A 25,071-nucleotide genomic window follows, 5' to 3' on the forward strand; every position below is an offset into this window, starting at 1 on the left:
ATGCTACATCTTTCATTAGAACAGGATTTGAAGCATCACTAGGTGGACCAATTCCTGCTTTGTTTTCTGCACTGACACGGAATTCGTAGGTATTTCCTTCTTGCAGTCCTGTTACTTTGCATCTGAGATCTGAAACTGGCATCTTTGTTGCTCTCACCCATCGCAAGCCTTTCTTTTCTCTCCTTTCAATGTGATATCCTGTGATTTCACTACCACCATCATCAGCTGGTCTTTTCCAGCTGACAGTGGCAGTGTTTTTAGTGACATTTGAAACCTCTGGTTTTCCAGGAGGGCCAGGGGGACCTGAAAAGGAAGTAAATTTATGAGAAATCCATGATTTCACAAACTGTGCTACAAATGTTAACAGGTCAGTTGTCTTGTACGCTCTACATACCAAATCTGTCTACCATTTTGACAGGTTCAGACTGTACAGGTTCTCCTTTCCCATACTGGTTTACAGCTGAGACCCGGAAGAGGTACTCATTTCCTTGGATAAGTTTGGTTGCCACATGCCTGCAAGACTGAATATCTTCAGCAACCACTGTCCACAAAAGTCGGCTGGTCTCTCTCTTTTCAAGAACATAGGACTTAATCGGTGAGCCACCATCTTCCAATGGAGGTGTCCACGTAAGTGTTGCTTTTTCAGCAGAAACATTACTGATTTCAATGGGACCTGGGGGGCCAGGTACATCGAGGACTGTTACCTTCACATGTTCTTCCTTTGTGCCAAAAGGATTGGTAGCAGTAATGGTATATTCACCAGCATCTTTTCTAGTGGCGTACTTGATAGTAAGCATGGAAGATGTTGGAGTCGAAGATATCTGAACGATATCTGATGGTCTAATGTCTTTTCCGGCCCTAGACCAACTTGACTTTGGAAGGGGCTTGCCAAGAATGCTAATGGCACTCAAAACAATGGTATCTCCTGCTTTAATTGTTAGCCCATCTTTTATTGTGGGATCAAGGACGATGGTTGGTGCCTCTGCAAAGAAAAAAAATACATTTTAATCAAAAAAGGAAGGCAGCTTGATTTGCCATTTTTTATAGTATAAAAGGTAAAATACACCTACCATATTCATCCTTGCAGATAATGGTTCCTGTACTTTCTGATGGGGCACTGATAGCACCTGCTGTATTCTTCGCTCTAACTCTGAATTCATATTTCCCACCTTCAACAAGGTCAGTTACAGTAAAGGCACAATCTGGGACATTGACATGGTTGGCTTTCGTCCAAGATTTGGAAGGTAGATCCCGCTTCTCCACTATATAGCCAGTCAACTTATGACCACCATCATATTTGGGTTCAGTCCAGATGAGGGTCACCGAATTCCTTGTTACATTAATAACCTCAGGTTTGCCAGGAGGATCTAAAACAAAGCAAAAGAGTCAGTCAAATACCGATGTTTTTTGTTTGTTTTGTTTTCATGCAGAAAATACACACAGACTTTTCTTTGTATAGTGACTTACCAATTGGATCAAGTGCCACAACTGGCTCTGATGGCAGGCTTGGCTTGCCTACTCCCGCTAAGTTGATTGCCATAACTCGGAATTCATATTCAAGACCTTCAGTTAATCCAGTCACTTTGAAGTCTCTCATCCTAATGGGAGTCTTGTTAGCTCTCTTCCACAAAAGGCTGTTCCTTTCCTTGAACTCAATATGATATCCTACAAAAAAGACCAAGTGAATTTGTCAATTCAGGTAGAAAATACGAATGTCACCTGTGTTTTAAATATATGTTTTTGCCCAAATGGTTAATTTGTGGACATAATATGGAGTAAATAGTCATTCTTGCTAGTATCTACAATTTTATTACCCTAGGGCATAGGGCTATTCTCTCTTAGAATCTGTGTATTTATTGCATCTTCTGTTGAAAAATCCTAACTTACAAAAATAGATATCACTAAGAAAGCCTTTTCTTGTTAACTATTAGATTTTCATTGAAATCAAGTATTAGCTTAATTAATGCTTAATGTATGAATGTATAATATACTGAAAGGAAAAACATTATTATATACGCAGGTAGTGCTATAAATAAGGAACACACATTCAGCTTGTTTTCAGGGAGGAAGATGTGGAAGCAACATTAATGTACAAGCTGTGGGATAAGAGCAAATTAAATACCTGTAATTGGAGAGCCACCAGTTTTCCTGGGGTCAGTCCAAGTTAGAGATACTGAATCATGTCTGACGTCTACAATATTGGGAGGTGGGGGAGCATCAGGCACATCTAGGAAAAAGTAGATAATGCAAGATTTACAATACGGAACTTCCTCAAAAACATGTTTTGCTTTGTGTTTTCTGACTCTGAGACACTTACCAAATGGATGTTTAGCAACAATTGGCTCCGATTTCAGGCCTTCTCCTACACCATATTTATTTTCGGCACTAACCCTGAAGGTGTATTCCATGCCCTCATGAAGTCTGGTTACTCTAAAGGTAGTTTTCTGAACAGCTGAGGCACATGTCACCCACTTGTTGTTTACAGAATCTCTCTTCTCTAGGATATAGTTGGTGATTTCAGAACCTCCGTCATCTTTTGGAGGACCCCACTTTAAAGTCATGGCTTCTGCTGTGACTTCATCAAATTTGATTGGCCCGGTGGGGATGCCAGGCTTGCCAACAACTTTTATAGAGAGAGTTCCTTCCTTGGTGCCAGCAACATTCTTTAGTGTGATTGTATATTTTCCAGCATCAGATTTTTGGCAATCATATACCACAAGAGTTGTGTTAACGGCAGATGACTCAACGCTGACTCTTGTGTCAGTTGCTAGAGGATCTTCCCCTTTCTTCCAGGATACAGATGGAACCGGCTTGCCTTTTATGGGGATCTTAAGACGGAAGTTGCTGTTTTCTTTTGCCAAGTAGCACAAGTCAGGTATATCCTTTAAGTCAAGGTCCGGAGCCACTGTAAAACAGCAGAGATAAATTATTGTTATTTTTCAGACCAGGCAATTAATTTTTTCAGATCATTATAATTTGTAAAGGGTGTTTATATAAGCCAGTGAGTAGGGCTCAAGCATGCACTTTTGATGACAATAAAGGGAAAATGAAGATGCATGGCTTACAAACATCATCCTTTGCCACAGCACTGATTTCACTTGGGGTTCCTTCTCCATTTTCATTCTCAGCACTCACTCTGAAGGTATATTCCTTCCCTTCACTCAGATCTTTTGCAGAATATTGTAAGCTTAATGATTTCATAACACGTTGCCACTTATTATCTTCAGTCAGGAAATCCACTACATATCCGATAATTCGACTTCCACCATCACTGTGAGGCTTTTTCCAGCCTATGCTACAAGATGATTTAGTTACAGACCTCACTTTCAGGTCCACAACTGGTCCAGGGGTTTCTAAAGCAAAGAAAACATGGTAAGTCTAAGCCCCAGATAACTACGGTAAGAGGTCACTCAAAATGATGGGGAAGTCGCTCATATGCTTACGGGAAGCTTTGACGGCATCACGTGTTTCACCAGGATCACCGATGCCATACTCATTTTCAGCAAACACCCTGAAGAAGTAGGATTTTCCCTCTTCCAAGTTAGATACTCTGAAGCTTGTTTTTGAGCACTCAGTTGTCACTGTTGACCAGGACTTCCTCTCCGCGTCACGTTTTTCTACCACATAATTTATGATGGGACTTCCACCATCAACAATGGGAGGATCCCAAGTAATATAGGCAGAATCTTTGGATATTTCCTTAACAGTCACATTGACAGGTGGCCCGGGAGTATCTGGATAAAGAGTGGGTATATAAGAAAGGAATATGTAAAAAATACATAAGCTACATTTTTAGCATATGATTTTTTTTCAAACAGACTTACCAAGCACTTTCACTACAATGGTATACTCCTTTTTACCACAGCTGTTCTCCAGAGTCAAGATATATTTTCCTGCATCATATTTGTTCACATTTTCACAGCGCAAGAAAGTGTCAAAGTCCGTTGACTTTATATCAAGTCCAATCCTTTCTCTTAGATTGACATTTGGTTTAGACCAAGTTATCTTTGGAGGTGGACGTCCTTTTACTGGTACATACAGTCTCATTGTAACTCCAGCACGTAATATGAGTGTTTTTCTCAAATCCGCGTCAAGTTCTCCCTCAGGTGGAACTGTTTAAAGTTAATAATTTAATGGTCAAACGTATTTCTAAGGACTAGCCTTATCATTCCTAAAATATGTTTCTTTCTCACAACTGATTTCTTGGTCTTTTTTTTTTTTAATGTTTATTTATTTTTGAGACAGAGACAGAGCACGAATGGGGGAGGGGTAGAGAGAGGGAGACACAGAATCTGAAGAAGGCTCCAGGCTCTGAGCTGTCAGCACAGAGCCCGACGCAGGGCTTGAACTCACGGACCGTGAGATCATGACCTGAGCCAAAGTCGGACGCTTAACTGACTGAGCCACCCAGGCACCCCTGATTTCTTGGTCTTTAAAAAATCCTCAAAACTTTTATCAACTATTTCAGTACTCTATAGTTATTGTTGATCTTTCTGTATTCTAATATCCTGTAGGCTAAATCAAGTTTTTCCTGGAGAACCTGTACTTTCTCTTCTCATGAACCTTCTATATTCTCAGACTCTCTCTATATTAAATGTAGATAATTGATTCTTGGCTCTCTTCCATTCTTGTTTTTCTCATCTATATTCAGTGAAGGCTCTCTGCTGTATACTCTGTCTTTATTTCATCATGGGAAGAAAAGTACATTGGGGGTGAAGTATAATACCAAGTAATTTAAAATAAAGGGAGAAATGGTTATGGGGAATAAGTGAATAGAAGAAATGGTAAGAAGGGAAATTAGGATGGAGAGGCTATGATTACATACTTATGAAGACAGGTGGATTAGAAGACAAAAAACTTTTAGAATGATAAATAGCTCACTACTTATTTAAAAAAATCTATTTTCAGAATAAAATTCCTATATTCCATATTCTTTTCAAGACATTAATTCTCACATAAATATGAAAAGGTTTTCAAAACCACAGATGAGCTTGCATTCCATTTGATCTGTATATGATACCATAAAGTACGAACACACCTCTCCTACGATGTAGTCCTAAAGATATCAACTCAAATGCTTCTAAAAACAAATCTACATAAGGGAGTTCTGTACTGCATTTTATAATATGACTGATGAGAAAAACTCTACGTATTTCTCCCGGTAATACTTACTTAAGATGTCCTTGGGACAGTGTTTGTCTGGCACATCACTGGGGTCACTGTATCCAATCTTATTAACAGCATACACACGGAACTGATATTCTGTGTTCTCCATTAGGCCGGTAACCTCAAAGCGGGTTTTCTGTAGCTTCTGTGGTAAATTGCACCTCACCCAGTTATCAGAGTCAGCTCGTTTTACTTCAACAAGGTAACCAATGATAGGGCTACCACCGTCATAGGCTGGCTTGCCCCAAGATAGACTCACAGAGCTACGGGTTGTATCATATACTTTAGGAAAAGCTGGTGGACCAGGAGGATCTGAGGATAAATAATAGAAAATGTTCATTAAAACCTCATTCCTGGTTGTTCAGTGCTGATTATAACCTAAGATACAGAACTCTTTCATGAGAACTTACACAGAGGGTCCTGGGCATAAGCAGCTTTGGATGCATCACTGGGTTTGCCTGGTCCAGCCTTATTTATAGCTGTAACTCGGAACTCGTATTCAGTGCCTTCTTGGAGACCTGTTGCTTTTATTGTTCTTTCTATTACAGGTTTTCTGTTGACCTTAGTCCAGTTAACTGCCTGGGTTTCTCTCTTTTCAAGCAAATAGCCAGTGATGGGTGAGCCACCATCATCTGCTGGTGGTTTCCAGCTTACTGTCATGTGATCTTTGGTTATGTTGCTAATAACAGGAGGATCACAGCGCCCGGGTGGATCTGCAGAGATTGATTGAAAAGTTAATATGGCAGTCTAAAAGGTAAATGTTTAAAAAGTAAAATGAAAAACTAAAAATGTTCTTACTGTATGGGTTTTTGGCAATTGCTGGTTCAGTGAAGATTGGATCGCCCACTCCATATTTATTCTCTGCACAAATTCGGAACTGATATTCATGGCCCTCTATAAGTTTCTCCACGCTGCAGCTAGTGATGGGCACAGTGGCAGAGACCTGTGCCCAGTTGGGTCTGCTCGTTTCACGTTTGTCAACAATATAGTTGGTGATTTCTGAGCCTCCATCTTCAAGAGGCGGTTCCCAAGAAAGCATTGCGCGATCTGAATACATTTTGTTGATTTTAACAGATGCTGGAGGACCTGGCTTATCTGAAAGAACAAGAAAGACAAGTGAAGTCTTACTAACACTTACTTTTACACTAACATGTAAAATGGGGAATGAGTAGATTGGAGGTCTGGAGACCTGGATTGGAGATTGGATGGTCTTTATATTGTCATTAACTTCCTGTATGACCTTGGAAGGTCCATAATTTTTCAAAATCTTAATTTCCTTATGTGTAAAATACGTAACTGGAATATATGACTTCTAATGCTCTTTTCAGCTCTAAAATGCCATTGCCCTGTGATGAGACTAATTCTCTGGTTATAAAAGATACATCAGGATATGTATCTTTTCTCACATATGATTTTGTAAATTCTATGATATCACATTAATCAAAGTAAAATATGAGATTCTAAATAAGCGCTTAGGTACCTAACACTTGAAGCTTAATGGTGGCTGATTTGGAACCACTCGCATTTTCGGCAGTAATGGTATAGTCTCCTGAGTCCTTTCGGTTCACACTGAACAGCTCCAGTGTGCAGTGGTTCCGCTTCATGGCCATCTTTATGCCTTCTGCTGGTTTCAGCAGTGTGCCTTCCTTCTTCCAAGACACTGTTGGCATTGGTTTACCAAAAACAGTAGCATCCAGGCAAACATTAGTTCCGGCTTTCACGGTAAGCAAAGATTTCATAGCCACGCTCAGGTCTATCCTGGGAGGAACTGGAAAGAAATAAGATAAGGATTTAATATAAGAAAAGGTATATTATATCATTTTTATTAATACAAGTAGAAAATTCATATGCTCGGTCTCTTTCAAGATGAGATTTTTAGAAGTAATATTCATTATAGAAGAATAGAGGTTTAATGTAGAAGTTTGATAATGCTGAAAATATAGAGAGATAAGTGAGTATCTTCCATGGTTTCAAAATCTTTCAATTTTCACTGTTATCATTTGGTGGCATTTCCTTGTCCCTGTGTGCCTATGGTTGAAATGATATGGTCTTTACAATTTTGTATTTTTTTTTTAATGTTTGTTTATTTTTTGAGAGGGAGACAGAGACAGAGTGTAAGCCAGGGAGGGGCAGAGGGAGAGGGAGACACAGAAATCTGAAGCAGGCTCCAGGCTCCAAGCTGTCTGCACAGAGCCCGATGCGGGGCTCGAACCCACAAACTGCGAGATCATGACCTGAGCTGAAATTGGAAGCTCAACAGACTGAGCCACACAGGCACCCCTTGTATCTGGTTTTTGAGTTTAACATGCTATGAAGATTCTCCATAATCATAATTTTTAGTTGTCTGTATACAAAGTACCTATCATTTTACTTGGGTTTTTTTCCCTCATGATGTAGATTTAGTTTTTTATTAGGAGAAATATACATTACGAGTACTTTCCACCTTTGCATATATAATACTGAACAGAATCTTACCATTTTCTGCCTGGATGGTCACTGGATCAGAAGGTTCAGAGGGCTGGCTAATGTTCACTGCGGTCTTGGCAATTGCTCTAAACTGATACTGAGCATTCTCTTCTAAGCCAGTGGCTGTGTACTCTTCCTGGGGAATCTGGTGTGGTGTAGTATTGCACCGTACCCACTTATCGCCAGGCAGTTTGCAAGCTTCTACAAAATAGCCAATAATTTTGCTGCCTCCATCATGCTTTGGACGAGCCCAGATGAGGGACACAGTACTCTTGGAAACATCAATAACTTCAGGCTTTCCAGGAGGATCTAAAACCAAAAGAGGTATTCTCAGCATTTATCATAATTGCAGAAGTTGTAAACTTCTGTATTTCTCATTATCACCCAGAAATGTTGAGAATATTTCTGAATAGAAGTAGTAATCTTCAGAGACTCCAAGGTTTAAATATATTCCCATAATACTAACAAAAAAATTACTCACCAACTGGCATTCTTGCAGTTACATATTCTGTTGGTTTGCTGGGTGGACTGGATCCAGCTTTGTTTAGTGCATAGATTCTGAATGAATACTCAAGACCTTCTACAAGGCCAGCACAAGGATATTCAGTTGACCGGACAGGAGTATCATTAGCTTTTACCCAGAGCAAACTGTTTCTTTCTTTGCGCTCAATCAGATAACCAGTAATGGGACTTCCTCCATCACTGTCTGGTCTGTCCCATGCCACAAATATGCAGTCTTTGTTGACTTTAGTGACTCGTGCATTCTTTGGTTCACTAGGAACATCTGGAGATGAAGACAAGGGAAATGTCAGTTTTTATCTTAGGTAAGAGACTAGAAAGAAAACAATTTTTTTCTTCCTGAAAGAAACATACCAAATGGGAACTTAGCCAGCATCTTTGGAGATGGCAGAGGCTCTGAAATGCCAAATCGATTTTCTGCACGGACCCGGAAGATATACTCCTGGCCTGGGATCAGTTTTCCAACTCTGCAGGAAGTTTTTGTCACCGAAGCTAGAGCTGTCACCCAATCACCTCGGCTCACATCACATTTCTCCACTATGTAATTGGTGATGTTACTGCCTCCATCCTCCAGAGGGATGTGCCATGAGAGGGAACAAGCATCAGCGTCTATGTCAGTAATGTCAAATGGAGGCTGAGGGGGCCCCGGAGCATCTGCATAGACCAAGAGGAAAGAAATGTATAAGAACAGGGATTTGCTAGGAAAAAAATGTTGCCGATTTTCATATTCAGATAGCCATTTGTCGAATGCTTGACCTACCCATGACGATAACTTTGATTTTTTGAGTGTCTGTCCCAGAACTGTTTTCTGCAGTGAGGCTGTAGTAGCCACTGTCTTTCCTAGTAACATCTTTTATGATCAGGATGGAAGAACTGTCCGCTTTATGCACTGCCAGGTGGCTGGATGTGACGACTTCATCTTCTCCTTTTTTCCACTTACAGATCGGATGAGGCTTTCCATACACATGGGCTTCAACTCGGAGTTTCTTCCCAGCTTTAATAGTAATTTGCTCTGGCATAAGGATCTTTGGAGGCACTAAAAGTAGAATAAAAATTCATTAACCTTGCAGGGAGGTTAAATTTCCCCTGGTGGGGCGACCACACTAGTATTTCTCAACTTGTGGGTTGCAACCCATTAATGGGTTCAAATTGATGTCTGCATTACAGCTAATATTTTTTTTTAAAAGAATAAGATTGAATCGACGAGAAAATATTAGGGACAAGTCTGGATGTCCAAAGGAAATTCTAATCAACTTTTGTCACATGATGAAATGAGACAATGACTACTTACACAGCTGTTCTTTGGCCTCATATACTCCTTCAGCTTCTCTTGGCAAACTGACTCCAACAGCATTTCTGGCCACTACTCTAAATTTATACTTCTTTCCTTCCTTTAGGCCAGTGACAACAAGGCTGAGATCTTTTACCACTGAGTACTCTGTCCAGCGATCTGCAGGCTGCTCCTCTTCCCTGTAACTAATGATGTAGCCATCAATTTTAGCACCTCCATCACGCAGGGGAGGTAGCCAGGCTAATGTAGCACTGTTCTTCGTCATTTCAGTAACTTCTAGTTTCCTTGGGGGATCAGGCTCACCTGGAAGAGAAGTGCGATTTAGAAAAACTGTCCAGGTAGCCTAATCAAATCTCCGTGTTACCACCTATACATGTTTGAGTATGCCACTTGCTTTGAAGCATACGGGAACTATAGTTCAGTATGTTGAAAGTGAATACTACAAGACGGGGCAGATTAAAAATGTCTTTAATGAGTTAGATAGTTGTTTGTACTGTTTGTGTTTCTACAAATGAAAGCCCTTTCAGTGTTTGGGACCTCAACCTTGCTAAAGTAGGAGACCAGAGCTAAAAGGAGGCAAAAAGAAATTACTTACTTAGAGGATCTGATGCTAGCACTGGTTTGGGGACGTCTGCAGGCACACCGGGGCCGTACTCATTGACAGCAGTTACTCTGAAGAAGTACTCATTGCCAGGGACAAGATTGGTGACTTGGAAGCTTGTTTTCTTAACTTCTGGGGTGACTGTTGACCACGTCTTTCTATCTGCCTCACGTTTCTCCACAATATAATGTGTCACTTGGCTCCCACCATCATTCTCAGGAGGGGCCCAGGAAATGTGGCATGATGTTTTCGTGACATCTGAAACTTTTAAATCAGACACAGGTCCAGGAGTATCTGTAACAAACCACAAATTCAGATACACTGTGTCTCCTCAGGCTTCTACTTACTCTGAAAGGGAAGAAGGAGCTTGTCAGTAACCCACCTAATACTCTGACATTCACAAACACGGCCTTTTCTCCTGCTGGGTTCACAAGCGTCAAGGAATATTTTCCCGAGTCATCACGGGTAGAATTGGGAATGACAAGGAAAGCCATAGTGTCAACCAGATCGACTTGTCCTTTTCTGACCACGTTATCAATACCCACTCTCCGCCAAGTGACTTTAGGGGCTGGTCGTCCTCTCACTATGGCAAAGAGTCGAATAGGGCACCCTGCTCTCACTGTGACCAGTTTTCTCATGCTGGCATCCAAATCAATCTCCGGAGGTTCTGCAAATGACATGAAAGCCATTAGCTGACTTTTCAGAATGTGGGGAAATTACGTGAGAAGCACAGAAAGGATGAGTCACATGATAAAATAGGGCCTCACCCAGGATTTCTTTAGGTTTAATAGCATCCTTCAGTTCTGCGGGGCGCCCAATGCCAGCTTGGTTTTGGGCGCACACCCTGAACTCATATTCCTGGTTTTCATCCAAGCTGGTGACAGTGAACTCCCTGCGAACAAGTTGTGCCGCAGCATTGCACCTTTTCCAGCCTTCGTCAGGTGACATGTCTTCTCTTTTTGGTCTCATTTCCACAACATATCCAATTATCGGTGCGCCACCATCATATACTGGCTTTCCCCACCCAAGAGTTATGGAGTTTCTTGTTGTATCAACCACTTTGAGGTTGGTTGGTGGACCAGGTGGCTCTGAAAATAAATTGCATAACAATGAATTCTCACATTGTTAATGACTACGAGTGATACCGCTCTAATGTGTCATTTTCTACAGTCCATTCTCAGTTCGTCAAAGATGGAGGGCTCAATTTCTCAGACATGGAGTCCTCTTTTTCCTTCATAAAATTAGAATCTACCATTGTTTGTACATGTTAGGTGATTTGGAAAAATACTGGCTAAAATGAAGTTTGGATGTCATGGATTTAATTTATTTATCTAACAGCTCTGTGCTTGAGATTAAGAACTGGCATAGGGGCACCTGGGTGGCTCAGCTGATTAAGCATCTGATTCAGCTCAGGTCATGATCTTGTGGTTCCTGAGTTTGAGCCCCACATCGGGCTCTCTGCTGTCAGCACAGAGCCTGCTTTGGATCCTCTGTCTCCCTCTCTCTCTCTGCCCCTACCCCACCTGCATACACACTCTCTCTCTCCTCCACCATCCACCCCTCTCTCAAAAATTAGGAACATTAAAAAAAATTTGTGTAATATCAGAAAAAGCAAGAACATCATACCTATGGGGTCTTTTGCCACCACTGGCCTTGAGGGCAAGCTTGGTTCTCCAATTCCAATTTCATTTTCTGCCTTGACACGGAACTGATATTCATGTCCTGGGAGGAGATTCTGTACTTTGAGACGTCTTTCGGGGATTGCACTCTTGTTAACAGGGACCCATCGTGCTGAATGTCTTTCCTTTTTCTCCAAAAAGTATCCTGTGATGGATTTTCCACCATCGTATTCAGGTGGATTCCAGACCACAGTCATCTCTTCTTTGCTTACTTTGGTGACCTCTGGGGGATCTGGGCGACCAGGCCTATCATATTTGGTTTTTGCAATGACTGGTTTACTTTCTGTTGGAGGCCCTGTGCCTATTTTATTTTCTGCACGGACTCTGAAAATATATTCATTTCCTTCTATGAGACGTGTTACTGTCATACCGGGTGTTAAGACATTAGCAGAATAGGTAGACCAAACCATTCGCTTGCTCTCGCATTTTTCTAGAATGTAATTTTGGATTTCACAGCCACCATCATCCTCTGGTGGATCCCAGTGAATAGTACACCGATCACTGGACACATCAGCAATTTTCAGATTTCTTACAGGACCAGGCTTATCTAAAACATTGACGGTGGCATAGGCCACAAAACTGCCAGCTGTGTTAGTTGCTGTAACTACGTATTTCCCACCATCACTTCGCCTTGCTTTAGAAAGAGAAAATTTGGATGAATCAGCACTTGTATCAATTTTGACCCTTGGTGATCTTGTTAAGTCTGTAGCATCTTTGTCCTTGGTCCATAAAACTTCTGGGAATGGTTTGCCTCTCACACCTGCTTCAAGTCTAATGGTTTCCCCTGCTTTGACTGTTAGCACACCACTCAATTTCAGATCAAGCACTGGTTTCTGTAAGTCTTCCTTCACAACAACTTCCTCTGTCTTTACCCAGTCACTTTCTCCACCTTCATTCTTTGTTTGTACTCTGAACTCATAAATCTGGTTCTCAACACATTTATCAACCATGTATTGGGTTTCTTTAATGCTTCCTTTATGCACTCTTTCCCAGTCATCAGAGCCCTTCAGCCTCCTCTCAACATGATAGGATAGATTCGGGCTGCCACCATCATAATCAGGCCGCCGCCACTTGAGATAGACAAATGTCTTTCCTTTATCTGCAATGTGAAGGTTTTCAGGCTCACCTGGTCTATCAATAGGGTTAATAGCCAGAATTGGAGTTTTGGTTTCAATGGTTGGTCCAACACCTACTTTATTCTCTGCACAAACTCGGAAATAGTATTCATTGTTTGCTAAAAGGTTGGCCTTAATTAATCGCTTAGTGACATCTGAAGCAACAATTGACCAGCCTTTCTGGTTTGGTTTCCGATATTCCACTATGAAATTTGTTATTTCTGAGCCACCATTATCTAGTGGGTTTTCCCAAGAAAGTGTACAGTTCTCTTTGCTTACATTGCTAACCTTTAAATTCTGGCAAGGCCCAGGTCTGTCAAGAACATTAACGATGGCAGAACCTTGGGCATGCCCGCTGCTATTCTTAGCTGAGATGATATACTTGCCATGATCAGCTCTAACAGCTTCTTTAATTTGTAACTCAACACGAGGTAGATCGTGAATTATGTCAACCCGCTTTTCTCGGACCAATACTTTGCCTTCCTTGGACCAAGTTATGTCTGGATCAGGTCTGCCTCTGACTCGAGCAAGAATGCGAATAGTTTGGCCCACTCTAACGGTAATAATATCACGACAGGTAACATCAAGTTCTACTTCTGGAGGATTAAGGATGTCTTTTGCAATCACAGATTCTGCTAGTTCTCTTGGCTCTCCCTCTCCCACAATATTAGCTGCCTTTATACGGAATCTGTACTCATTTCCTTCAATTAGTCCAGGTACCCTAAAGGCACATTGCCTAATGAGCTCATCTTTATTAATCCTGGTCCACTGTGTTGTACCAGCTTTCTGACATTCTACTACATAGCCTAGAATGGGACTACCACCATCACTGAGGGGCTTTGTCCACACCAACTCAGCTGTTTCTTTAGTCTTGTCTTTCAGTTTAGGATTAATAGGTGGTCCAGGTGGTTTGATGGGCCGGCAAGCTTTTATTGGGTCAGAACTTGGGGATGGATTGCTTAGTCCTGCAAGATTTTCAGCAAAAACTCTAAACTCATAGGTATTTCCCTCATAGAGTCCAGACACTCTAAACTTCAGGTCAGCTATAGGTGTTTTGTTGACTCTCACCCATTTGCCAGTTATTTCTCGACGTTCCACATAGTAACCAGTTATTGGACTGCCACCGTCAGATTTTGGCAGAGTCCAAGACACCATTGCACCACTTTCAGTAATGTCAGTAACCACTGGTTTACCAGGAGGAGATGGAGGACTAAACTTATGTTTAGCAACAGTAGGTGTGGAGTCAAGGGGAGGACCAACACCCATCTTATTCTCTGCTCTGACTCGGAAAACATATTCACAGCCCTTTTGCAGATGTGGGATTTTCAGCTTTGTCTTACTGCTTCCTGATGAAACAACACCCCATGTGTCTTTCCTTGTATCTTGTTTCTCAACAATATAATTTATCACGGGGCTTCCTCCATCATCCTTAGGTGGCTGCCATGAGATAGTCATATGTTCAGGAGTAACATCCAGAATATTAATAGGACCTGTTGGTGGACCAGGCACATCAAGAACAGTAAGATGTGCAGCTACTGTTTTGCTGCCAGCTGCATTGGAAACTGTGATTTGATATTCCCCAGTGTCTCTCCTTAAGCAGTTCTTAATGGTAAGTACTGATGAGAAGCTGTCAGTTTCAACTGTGTAGTGTTCATCTGTTTTAATCTCACTCCCGTCAGTTGTCCACTTTGCAGTGGGAATGGGTACACCTCTTATAATAGCAGGGAATCTGACTGTAGTTCCAGCTTTTGCCACGAGCCCTTCAATTAACTTCACATCCAGCTCCACAGATGGAGGTACTGAAAAGTAAACATGAGAAAATTAGATTTTGATTTTCACAACATGAATAGTCACAGTATGAATTAAAAAAATAATAATGCCAGTCCAAAAATTACCTAGTTTTTCTTGACATTCTATTGGGATAGTTGTATCAGGGAGACTAAGACCCACAATATTTTCAGCCTTTACACGGAATCTATAGGTCTTCCCTTGTTGTAGTCCAGTAACAACACACTCTAAGTTTTTCACAGTCTTGAACTTAATCCAGTCTTCGGTGCCCTCTTCTTGATATTCCACCAAATATCCAGTGATTGGAGAGCCACCATCACGATCTGGCTTATTCCAAACAAGGGAGACTTCAGTCTTGTCAACATCTACATGGTGCAGGTCTTTGGGTGGCCCTGGGGGATCTTTTCAAAAGAAGAAGTTATGATGAATGAATAATATTCTCAAAGGATAGGCAGACAAAACTTTTGTATCCAGAGAAAGCAACTTACGTAAAGGATCCAGAGCCTTGATGGGTTTAAGTGTTTCTACAAAAGGACCACGTCCATACTGGTTCTCAGCAGCTACTCGGAAAAGATACTGATTGCCTTCGTTAAGATGTTTAGCCAAGTGACTCTTTTTCTTTGATGTAGTTGAAAGAGGTGACCACTGGGCACTAGCAACATCTCTCCTCTCAACCACATAATTTGTAATAACAGAACCACCATCATCTAGTGGTTCCTTCCAAGTAAGGTAACAAGAATCTTTCCTGATTTCACTGACTTCCAGATCTCTAGGTGGCCCCGGCTTATCTGAAAGTGTTAAGTAATGAAGTTATATTAGTGACTTAATCCAGATAAAGGCTCAAAATATATTAAAATTTATTTTTAATATGTTTTCCCATTAAAGATATAACTATGAAAATTCTTACCTAATACGAGTACTTTTACTGAGACAGTTTTCGAACCAGCTGGATTCTCCACTGTTAAAGAATAAATTCCACCATCTTCATGGGCAGCATTACGAATTTCAAGCTTGCTACCAACTGGAGTAACATCAATTCTTGCTTTAGTTGGAGCTTCTCTGTCTCCTTTTTTCCAAGTTACTTTTGGGAATGGCACTCCTTTGATGACAGCACTAAGTCTTAGAGTATCACCAACCTTTATGTATTGTTCTCTTGCCATGTTGGCATCAAGAATCAATTCAGGGGGTTCTAGGATAAAATGAATAGCACTTTAAGGTTTGTTGATGTATTTTACAATGAAGCATATACAATGAGACACCTATCTTCTTTGCTATTACAGCTGAGAAGATTTTACTCACCAAGTCTGTCTTTTACTAGCACTGGCTCGGGAACATAAGCTGGATCTGATTCACCAGCTTCATTGACTGCTAATACTCTGAACTTATAGGTTTGACCATCCCGAAGACCAGTGACTTTATATTTAGTTTCAGGACATGACTCAGGAGTGTGGTTGGCTCTCTTCCACTCTTCATCTCCAACTTTCTGGTACTCAACAATGTAACCCAGAATCTTGCTCCCACCATCATGACGTGGTGGCTGCCACGTTAGGTCAACTGAATTACATGTTGTATCAATTGCTTCAGGATTAATAGGTGGACTTGGTTTAGCTACATAATAAAAGAAAAAAAAAGGAGTTAGAATATAGCTGAAAACGAAGTTGGATAATATGAAAACTGAATGAATGCTTTAATACTATACCAATTGGATCTTTAGCAAAGAATGGTTTGGATGGTGGGCTTGGCTCTCCAATGCCAATTTCGTTTTCTGCAGAAACCCGGAATTCATATTGACACCCTTCTAGAAGATCAGGAACCCTGAATTTAGTGTATGGATGGATGGGCTCTTTGGTAACTCTAGCCCATCGTTTAGACATAGTTTCCCTCTTTTCCAGGATGTAGTTTGTGATGGGCTTTCCTCCATCATTTGGCTTGTTCCAGGTTACTAATGCAGAATTTTTGGTAACTTCTGTAACAATTGGCTGGTCAGGTGCATCAGGAACCCCTACAATAAACATTAGAGTGTGTTAGAAATTTAATTTTTCCTATTAACAATATCAAACATTGAGTCACCAAAAAGAAGCATAATGCATACTGAAACGATCTTTGGCTTTCATCGAATCAGATACCAGAGGATCACTTATTCCATACAGATTTTCAGCATATATCCGGAAAATATAATCTTTTCCTTCAAGAAGTTTAGAAACTTTGCATGTTGTTTTAGCACTTGCAGACGTAACAGGCATCCAAATATCTTTTCCCACTTCCTTTTTCTCAATAATATAATTGGTAATTTCACTGCCTCCGTCATCTAAAGGTGGCTTCCAAGAGATAACCATGTACTCTTTGGTCACCTCATCAAAAATAACCGGTCCTACTGGTGGTCCAGGACGGTCTGCAGAAACACACAAACACAGAACACAAAATGTTATTTCCACTTCTGCTTTGGAAAGGACAGAATATCTATTCTTCTTGTGAAATTATACTTACCAACAACATTGACTTGACAGAAACCTTTCCTAGAACCTGTACTGTTCTCCACAACCACACAGTATTTGCCAGAATCTGATCGTTTGGCCTTGATCTTCTCTAGGGCAAGTGTTGTCGGAGTGGTCTTTATGTGAGTACGATCATCTTCTAGTACATCAGCTTCATCTTTGAACCAAGTAACCTTAGGCTTTGGTTTGCCTGAGTAACGGCCAGTGAGGGCAAAAGCTTCACCAACCCGAACTGTGAGTTTATCTCTGAAGGCAAGGTCAAGTGTCGGAGGAGCTAAAATTTTAATTAGAAATGCAAGTCAGTTTTACTGATCTCTTATGGTAAAGCTGTAAATGTCCAAGTTTTCAAGGTATAAATTGAATTAGAACACATACCCAGGTCATCCTTGCAAGTGATTGGCTTGGTACAAAATGATGGTTTGCCTTGTCCAACAATATTGACAGCGCTGACACGGTACTCATAGGTATCACCTTCTTTTAAGCCTTTAACGGTGTATTTTCTGCTAAGCAAGTTGTCCTTTGTAACTGAGTGGAACTTCTCAGTTCCAATGAGACGGCTTTCTAGGACATAGTTAATAATTTCTGATCCACCATCATACTTAGGAGGATTCCAAGTCAAAGTAACAGAATCTTTAGTAACTTCTTTGACTTCCAGGTCTTCAGGACGCTCTGGTACAGCTGTAAGTAAAATATGGAATTATGGTGAAAAAATGCCATGTTAAAATGTAGTAGAATATAGTAGATGATACTTTTTGAGAATTGCATTTAAATATTAAATTATCTGCTTTGATAAGTAACAAGAAGACATCTCATCTTCTGAGATGAGAAACTCTCATTTTTAACATTAGAGTTAAAAAGAACACCATACAGTCTAATTTCCTCTGATAGATGAGGAAATAGTGGTTCACTGAGGCCAAATAATTTAAGAAGGCTCTCCAGAGTTAGTAGTTTCTGAATTAGGAAAATATATTTACGCCATTAAGGGGGAAATTTAAAAAAATTAGTGTAGTATACATGGAAGGATTTGAAGAATCATATATATTCCCACAATCTTTCAAAATCACATTCAAATACTACCAACATCAGATACTGAGCATTTGCCTAACGAGTCTCATCAAAGGAACAAAATGGTTGGCATTTATATACATATTTTGTCACCGCACTCTTTTATTAAATGAGTGAAGAAGTGATTGAGAATGAAATTAAGATGTACGTACTGATTGGATCTCTGATGACAAGTGCAGTTGGTGTCTCTGTAAATGGGCCTATGCCAACACTATTTTCAGCCGCAACTCGGAAAAAGTAGGCTTTGCCCTGAATGAGACCCTGGACGGTAGCATTTTGCCGGGTGACTGTATACGTCACTGGGGTCCATGCTCTGCGGTCAGATTCACGCTTTTCAATGACGTAATTGGTGATTGGACAGCCTCCATCATCTTCCGGAGAAAACCATGTCAGCTTGCAGGAGTCATTGGTGAGGTTGTCAGACCGGAATGGTTCTCCAACAGGACCTGGCACATCTGGAAATAAGAGGAAGAGATTTCTAATGAACCTTCAATGAACTACAGGGCTCAATATTTGTCACCCTCTGTTTTTAAAAAGGAGACACTAAGACATTTTCTTATGAAGAAAAGGAGATTTTGTCTATTGATTTTTTTTCCTCCCCATGATATCTATATTCAGCCATATTTTAAAATGAAATAGGTAACAGTTACTGTTTGCCACTGTTTTAGCAGGAGCTGAAGGAACAGTAATGTGTGTAATATAAATATGTGTGTGTGTGTGTGTGTGTGTATATATATATATATATATATATATATATATATATATATATTTAATTTGTAAGTCAGATAGGAAGAGCTGCTGGAAGGAGAATGCACAGAAGGAGACAGGAGAGGGATAAAGGGTGGCATGGCTGGCTACTTTTTGTGTCTAGTTTACTCTCCAGAGGGGAAAGGGAAAGAGAACTTTTTCTAGATGACTAAAAAATCAGAAAGCAGCACAGGAGTCCCCAAATCTCAGAATGACCTTTGAGAGGGTTAGAATTTAATCTGAAAATGTACCACTTCTCAAGTTAAAGTAAAAGGTGTCTAGGAGCTTGAAACTAACCCAAAAGCTTATAGGACTATTGGTCAATGAGATCTTTTTCCTTATGGCATTATCATCAATGAAAATGTAACATGTTTACATAACATTAATTATGTTCAACAGAGAACCAGTTATTCTCACATAAAAACTCACTGTTTGGGGTATGGTTGTGTTAGAGACATGATGAGAGAGAAATCTGAGTGGGAGAACTTTGCTTTCTGAGCAAATCACTACAATAAAGCAGCCAACAAGAGGCATGAAAAAGCCTTGTAGAATTCACCTATATATTTAGTGACTAGAAGTGCAATATTGATAACCAAAAATGATGCTTTTCAATTAGAATATGAAACCTTTCACAGAGATGTTTGCTTTATTAAGATAATTAGCAAATAAGGATACACTCTCATGATAAGAAATTGATCAATCTTAGTTTGTTAGATATATATGTACAGTGGCAGGAAAGTTTCTTTCGTGAAAACTATATAAAACATAAATGCTTATGGTGGCATGTTACATAACAAGGCAAAACACAAAACTTTGTTATAAAAAACTTTGTTTTTATATAATATAAAAACATAACTTTTTGAACTGTTTATAGAAGTATAACAATATAAAATATGTATAGGATAAAAAAGCAAAGAGGAAATTTTTTTAAATGCTAATAGTGGTCAGGGCACTTGGGTGGCTCAGTCGGGTGAGCGTCCGACTTCAGCTCAGGTCATGATCTCATAGTTCTTGGGTTTGAGCCCTGCATTGGGCTCTGTGCTAACAGTTCAGAGCCCGGAGCCTGCTTCAGATTCTGACACTCTCTCTCTCTCTGTGCCCCTCCCCCACTCATGCTCGGTCTCTCCATCTCTCAAAAATAAATAAACGTTAAAAAGTAATTTTAAAAAATGCAAATAGCGGTCAATGGGATTGTTGGTAATTTTTTAAGTTTCCAAAGTATATGTAACAGTTTTATTATTACATAGCCTTATTGTAGTTGAAGTAAAGATGTTATTTTTAAAAACTGCATGGACAAATTCAAAGTATTTACCTAATACATCAACGATAATGGTCTTCTTTCTTTCTCCACCTGCATTTTTGGCAAGAAGAGAATAGACACCTTGGTGACTCCTCTGGCAATTCTTGATGACCATGGATGAGCTGATGGCTGTGGTCTCAATGGTAGCTTCTTGAGGTAATGCTCTTTCATTCATGTTCCAGGTGACAGTTGGAGGAGGTTTTCCAGACACATATGCGATGATCCGGATCACCCCTCCAGCATGGACCACAATTCTGTCTCTGACACTGGCATCTAGCTGAAGGTCAGGTAACACTGGAACACAATTGAAAATTACAAATGTGGTTTTCATTTCCAATACAAAACACAAATATTGATAAAATAATAGAAGTATGAATAATTACCAATTCTGTCCTTCATTTCGATGATATCTGTGACTTCTCCAGGTTCTCCAATGCCAGCAATGTTGACTGCTCTAACTCTGAATTTGTAGAAAGCTCCTTCTTTTAACCCTGTCACAACAAGCTTTGTTCCTCTCACTTCTTTGTCTTTACCCTGGGGAAGGATCACAAGCGTTCAGTTCTCTGTAGCTTCTTATTTTTTTTTTTTTTTTAATTTTTTTTTCAACATTTATTTATTTTGGGGACAGAGAGAGACAGAGCATGAACGGGGGAGGGGCAGAGAGAGAGAGGGAGACACAGAATCAGAAACAGTCTCCAGGCTCTGAGCCATCAGCCCAGAGCCCGACGCGGGGCTCGAACTCGCGGACCGTGAGATCGTGACCTGGCTGAAGTCGGACGCTTAACCGACTGCGCCACCCAGGCGCCCCTGTAGCTTCTTATTTTAATGGCTTTCTAAAGCACAGCCAACAGCATATTTAACTAGTCTGGGAAAATTGTTGCTAGTTTATGTATTGGGGATCAGATATTATAGGTAAATGCTGACTGAAATGTCTTTCCAGGAATTGTGTTTTAATATTATGCCAAATGATTGAAAAATGTACTCTTAATTTTTTCCACCTTTTTAGAATTTATAGCCAAAAGAGAAATTAATGATAATATAACTTAACCTTTGATCAGATTTTTGACATAACAGATGTTTGGATTATTTGTAATTATGTTATTTTATAATTGTTATTTCTCTGATTTCTTAATAAAAAATACAATGGGATTAATGGGATAAATACATTAATTAATGGGATAAATACATTAATTAATTAATGAGGATAACTGCTACATTTTCAGTTTACTTATATTTCCATAATTCCAAGTGTTAAGTACCTGCTCCCATTCTTCTTTTCCTTCTTCTTTATATTCAACGATGTATCCAGTTACTTTAGACCCACCATCTTTTAGTGGAGGAGACCACTCCAAATCGACAGAGGATTTAGTCCAGTCTGTGACTTTGGGAAGTGGAGGACCAGGAGGGGCTGGAAAGAACCAGTATACATCAGTATTCTTGCCTTTTCCATGGCACTGTGAGGGGGTGGGGGGAGGAATGGTTTCAAGGCTTACCAATTGGATCTCTGGCAGTCGCTGGGTCTGATGGCAGACTTGGTGGACCCACACCGGCAGCATTGATTGCATACACACGGAATTGATAATCAGAACCTTCAATAAGACCAGTTACTTTATAAGAAACACCCAAAGTCATGGCTTTGATAGGATCTCGGTTAACTCTCTTCCATCTCTTCGAAGTGGTGTCTTTCATTTCTAGCCAATATCCTGTCACAGGAGAGCCTCCATCATACTCTGGCTCTTCCCAATTGACAGTCATGGAGTTGCGAGTCACGCTGCTAACTGTTGGTTTATCTGGTGCTCCAGGGACAGCTAAGAACAAAAATCACATTGATCTATAAGAAACTATGAAAAACAACAGGTAAGAGTGATTTTGTATATCAAATATGTTCTACTTACAGAAGAGGTTTCTTGCTGTTTCAGGTTCACTGTCAAGAGGCTCCCCAATGCCAAATTTATTCTGGGCCATGATTCGGAATACATATTCGTGGCCTTCTAGCAATTTGGGAATTGTGTACATGCACTCTTTAGGTTCACTGGAGACATGCACCCATGTCTTCCTGTTAGCTTCTCTCTTCTCAATTACATAGTTTGTAATCTTAGACCCCCCATCATCCAAAGGTGGAAGCCAAGATAATGTCATTTGATCTGCTGAAATAGATTCAAACTTTATTGGTCCCACTGGAGGGCCAGGACGACCTAAAATGGTTTAAAAAAGGAAAAAAAAATATTAGAAGAATGATTTTAATGCCAAATAGTATATTTAGGAACAGAAAAACATAGTTTTAATAAAGCCAGGAAAACTTTACCAAGCACATTCAGTCTCATCTCCTTTGATGCTGTTCCCAGATTATTCACAGCTGTGATGGTATATAAGCCAGTGTCACTCCTTCGAGATTGTGGAATAACTAAGGTGCAAGTATCATCCACTACCAGTTTGTTGACATGGGTGTCATAGAGAACAGGTTCTTTCTTATCAGGCTTCCTTGGAGGAGCTTTAAACCAGGTTAGTGTCGGGAATGGCACACCTTTAATTTTGGCTACAATGTTAACATCTGTTCCTTCTTCAACCTCCATGAATTCATTTAGATCAATTGATGGTGGGCCTAGATGATTTAAAAGAAAAAAAAAAAAAAAGGTGGTCATTAGGGACCAGAAGTAGAATTTACAGTGCCTATAAAGCTATTTGTATCTACTATAGGCAGACTTCATAGCACAATATGAAGAACAGATTTGACTTCAACTAATTATATGACTTCGGAGGGCAGGTAATGTAGTCATCATCCTTTATTGGATCTACATGTGGCTATGTATCGGCTATTGGCTCTCTCTTACCTAATGTTATTATACATGTAGATACTGAAAAGGGGCAGAGAGAAGTGAAGATTGTAGTAGCTTAGTCTTGGGAGTTCTATCATGATACCACCTTTAATATGCATGCATATTCCCTTTAATAAGCAGAGTTATGACAGGACTATTTTTATTCTAAGATGAATTCCCTTTTTAAGAAAGATAACTGCTAGTAGATGCAAAGCAATTTTCCATTTTCCAGGAATCCAGTAGAAGAAAATGTAAAGAGGGTAGTGACTACACGCGCCCCGCCAAATTTAGAAGAAAAAACTGAACACATAGCAGTAGTGATGGTAACAGAGGGAGAATTTCTACCATTTTTGTCTATAAAATTTGTCTATTTATATTTATCTTTTTCTTAAATAGAGAAAAAGAAACTTGATTATGAAGATAAATGGGTCTTAGCACTCACTGAGCAAATAACTGCTTAGTTTCTTCCCCTCTTGAGGATCATGCAGAAAATTATAGTAAGGAAATTCTAAACGTCATCTCCTTTAAATAAGGGAAAGGTAATATGTAAGGAAATTTGATAATTCTGTAGAAGTTGAGGGAATGAGTGATTAATGTGCCCATGTTCACACTCAATTCATGGTAGCTTCCTGATGCACAGATATTTCTTTTTATTTTGGACAAATATTAAATTTCTAGGAAGGATTCATAAAGAGGACATTTTCTGTTAATACATTGGTACTTACATGTCTGATCTTCGACAGTCACAGGGCCAACAGTGGCTGAAGGTTTGCTGACTCCTGCAGCATTGACAGCCTTGACTCTGAATTCATATTTTCCACCCTCTATGAGGTCTTCAACAGTAAATTCCAGTTCTTCCACATCGCGTTTGTTGCACTGCTTCCATGCTTCTTTCTTTGTCCCAGTAGGATCCCATGCAAGGCACTCAACAATATAGTGGGTGACAGGGGAGCCTCCATCATTCTTTGGGGGTTTCCATGATAGGTGTACCGTGTTCTTTGTTATGAGGCCAATCTTGAGTTTAATAGGGGGATCAGGAGGATCTTTAAAAATAGTTAAAAGAAGTATTAAGCATTGTTTATAATGATATATTTCAAACTTGAGAAACTACTTTAATCTTCGGTTAAAAACTTACATATTGGATCTCTGGCAGTGGTCCTCTGAATGGTTTCCACAGGTGGACCAATACCGAAACGGTTTTCTGCCCGCACACGGAAGAAATATTGCTGTTCAGAAAGAAGATCGGGAACTACAAATGAGGTGCTTCCACAGTTTGGATTGACTTTAGTCCAGACTTTTCCATCAATAGTCCTCTTCTCTATAACATAGCCTTTGATCCTGTCTCCTCCATCATCATCTGGCATCTTCCATGTGAGTTTGCAACTACCCCTTGTGATGTCACTGACTTTCAGATCTTTGGGTGGCCCTGGTACATCTGTTGGATGCAAATCACAATATAAACAATGTCACTTTGTTTAAAATAATTTGTTCTTATTCTATGGTCCCTTTTAAAGTCTTTCTTACCCATGACTTTAACTCTACAATTTGCTGTCTTCTGTCCTGCTTTATTCTTGGCTGTGATGCTGTATTTGCCTGAATGAGATCGCTTGCACTCCGGAATAATAATTACTGATGAGTTTTCAGCCGTCTCCAGCTATAGAAAGAAAACAGTAGTCATACATTGGATGAAGTAAAAGCATTATTGCAGCCAACCATGTTCTGAATCTCTTCAATTTTTTCTTTTTACCTGTGCATCCTCGGGTATATCATGAACTCCCTCCTATTAGAAAAGAAGATAGTTGTAGTATAAATATTCCTTAGAGTGATTCACCGGAAGACACAGAAAATTATATTTTTCTTACCTTCACTGCCTTCTTTGCCTTTCCATCAAATTCCCAAGATGATTTGGGTGTCGGGCGTCCCTTGATGACAGCAGGAATCCTAATTTGTGAGCCAGCTGGACAAATCAGACAGTCTTGTGCTCCAATATCAATGAAAACTTCTGGTGCCTCTATAGTACCAT

The 25,071-nt window shown here is 40.0% G+C and overlaps 1 protein-coding gene across 49 annotated transcripts in view; it reads right to left on the reverse strand.

Annotated features, from left to right (window-relative positions):
* Positions 1-25,071, reverse strand: part of TTN (titin) — a 277,493-nt gene that overhangs the window by 50,690 nt on the left and 201,732 nt on the right. For all 49 annotated transcript variants that reach the window (XM_086719030.1, XM_086719018.1, XM_086719009.1 and 46 more), the window contains 42 exons: positions 24,911-25,059; positions 24,796-24,828; positions 24,573-24,702; positions 24,184-24,483; positions 23,774-24,091; positions 22,538-22,834; positions 22,128-22,427; positions 21,726-22,040; positions 21,492-21,640; positions 20,616-20,766; positions 20,245-20,526; positions 18,338-18,640; positions 17,496-17,798; positions 17,113-17,394; positions 16,718-17,017; positions 16,325-16,627; positions 15,925-16,233; positions 15,533-15,814; positions 15,114-15,413; positions 14,733-15,026; positions 11,670-14,636; positions 10,811-11,131; positions 10,426-10,710; positions 10,038-10,337; positions 9,443-9,745; positions 8,912-9,187; positions 8,506-8,805; positions 8,114-8,416; positions 7,642-7,941; positions 6,647-6,934; positions 5,965-6,261; positions 5,577-5,879; positions 5,173-5,478; positions 3,825-4,112; positions 3,444-3,734; positions 3,066-3,353; positions 2,318-2,905; positions 2,123-2,227; positions 1,468-1,665; positions 1,071-1,367; positions 395-982; positions 1-303 (listed from right to left, as the gene is read on the reverse strand). In XM_086719030.1, coding sequence (XP_086575156.1) covers positions 1-303; positions 395-982; positions 1,071-1,367; positions 1,468-1,665; positions 2,123-2,227; positions 2,318-2,905; positions 3,066-3,353; positions 3,444-3,734; positions 3,825-4,112; positions 5,173-5,478; positions 5,577-5,879; positions 5,965-6,261; positions 6,647-6,934; positions 7,642-7,941; positions 8,114-8,416; positions 8,506-8,805; positions 8,912-9,187; positions 9,443-9,745; positions 10,038-10,337; positions 10,426-10,710; positions 10,811-11,131; positions 11,670-14,636; positions 14,733-15,026; positions 15,114-15,413; positions 15,533-15,814; positions 15,925-16,233; positions 16,325-16,627; positions 16,718-17,017; positions 17,113-17,394; positions 17,496-17,798; positions 18,338-18,640; positions 20,245-20,526; positions 20,616-20,766; positions 21,492-21,640; positions 21,726-22,040; positions 22,128-22,427; positions 22,538-22,834; positions 23,774-24,091; positions 24,184-24,483; positions 24,573-24,702; positions 24,796-24,828; positions 24,911-25,059 — 14,595 coding nt within the window. The remainder of the gene's footprint in view (positions 304-394; positions 983-1,070; positions 1,368-1,467; positions 1,666-2,122; positions 2,228-2,317; positions 2,906-3,065; positions 3,354-3,443; positions 3,735-3,824; positions 4,113-5,172; positions 5,479-5,576; positions 5,880-5,964; positions 6,262-6,646; positions 6,935-7,641; positions 7,942-8,113; positions 8,417-8,505; positions 8,806-8,911; positions 9,188-9,442; positions 9,746-10,037; positions 10,338-10,425; positions 10,711-10,810; positions 11,132-11,669; positions 14,637-14,732; positions 15,027-15,113; positions 15,414-15,532; positions 15,815-15,924; positions 16,234-16,324; positions 16,628-16,717; positions 17,018-17,112; positions 17,395-17,495; positions 17,799-18,337; positions 18,641-20,244; positions 20,527-20,615; positions 20,767-21,491; positions 21,641-21,725; positions 22,041-22,127; positions 22,428-22,537; positions 22,835-23,773; positions 24,092-24,183; positions 24,484-24,572; positions 24,703-24,795; positions 24,829-24,910; positions 25,060-25,071) is intronic.

Source organism: Puma concolor, chromosome C1 (assembly GCF_028749965.1).
Source record: "Puma concolor isolate L17-30 chromosome C1, mPumCon1.1.hap2, whole genome shotgun sequence".
Lineage (NCBI taxonomy): Eukaryota > Metazoa > Chordata > Mammalia > Carnivora > Felidae > Puma > Puma concolor.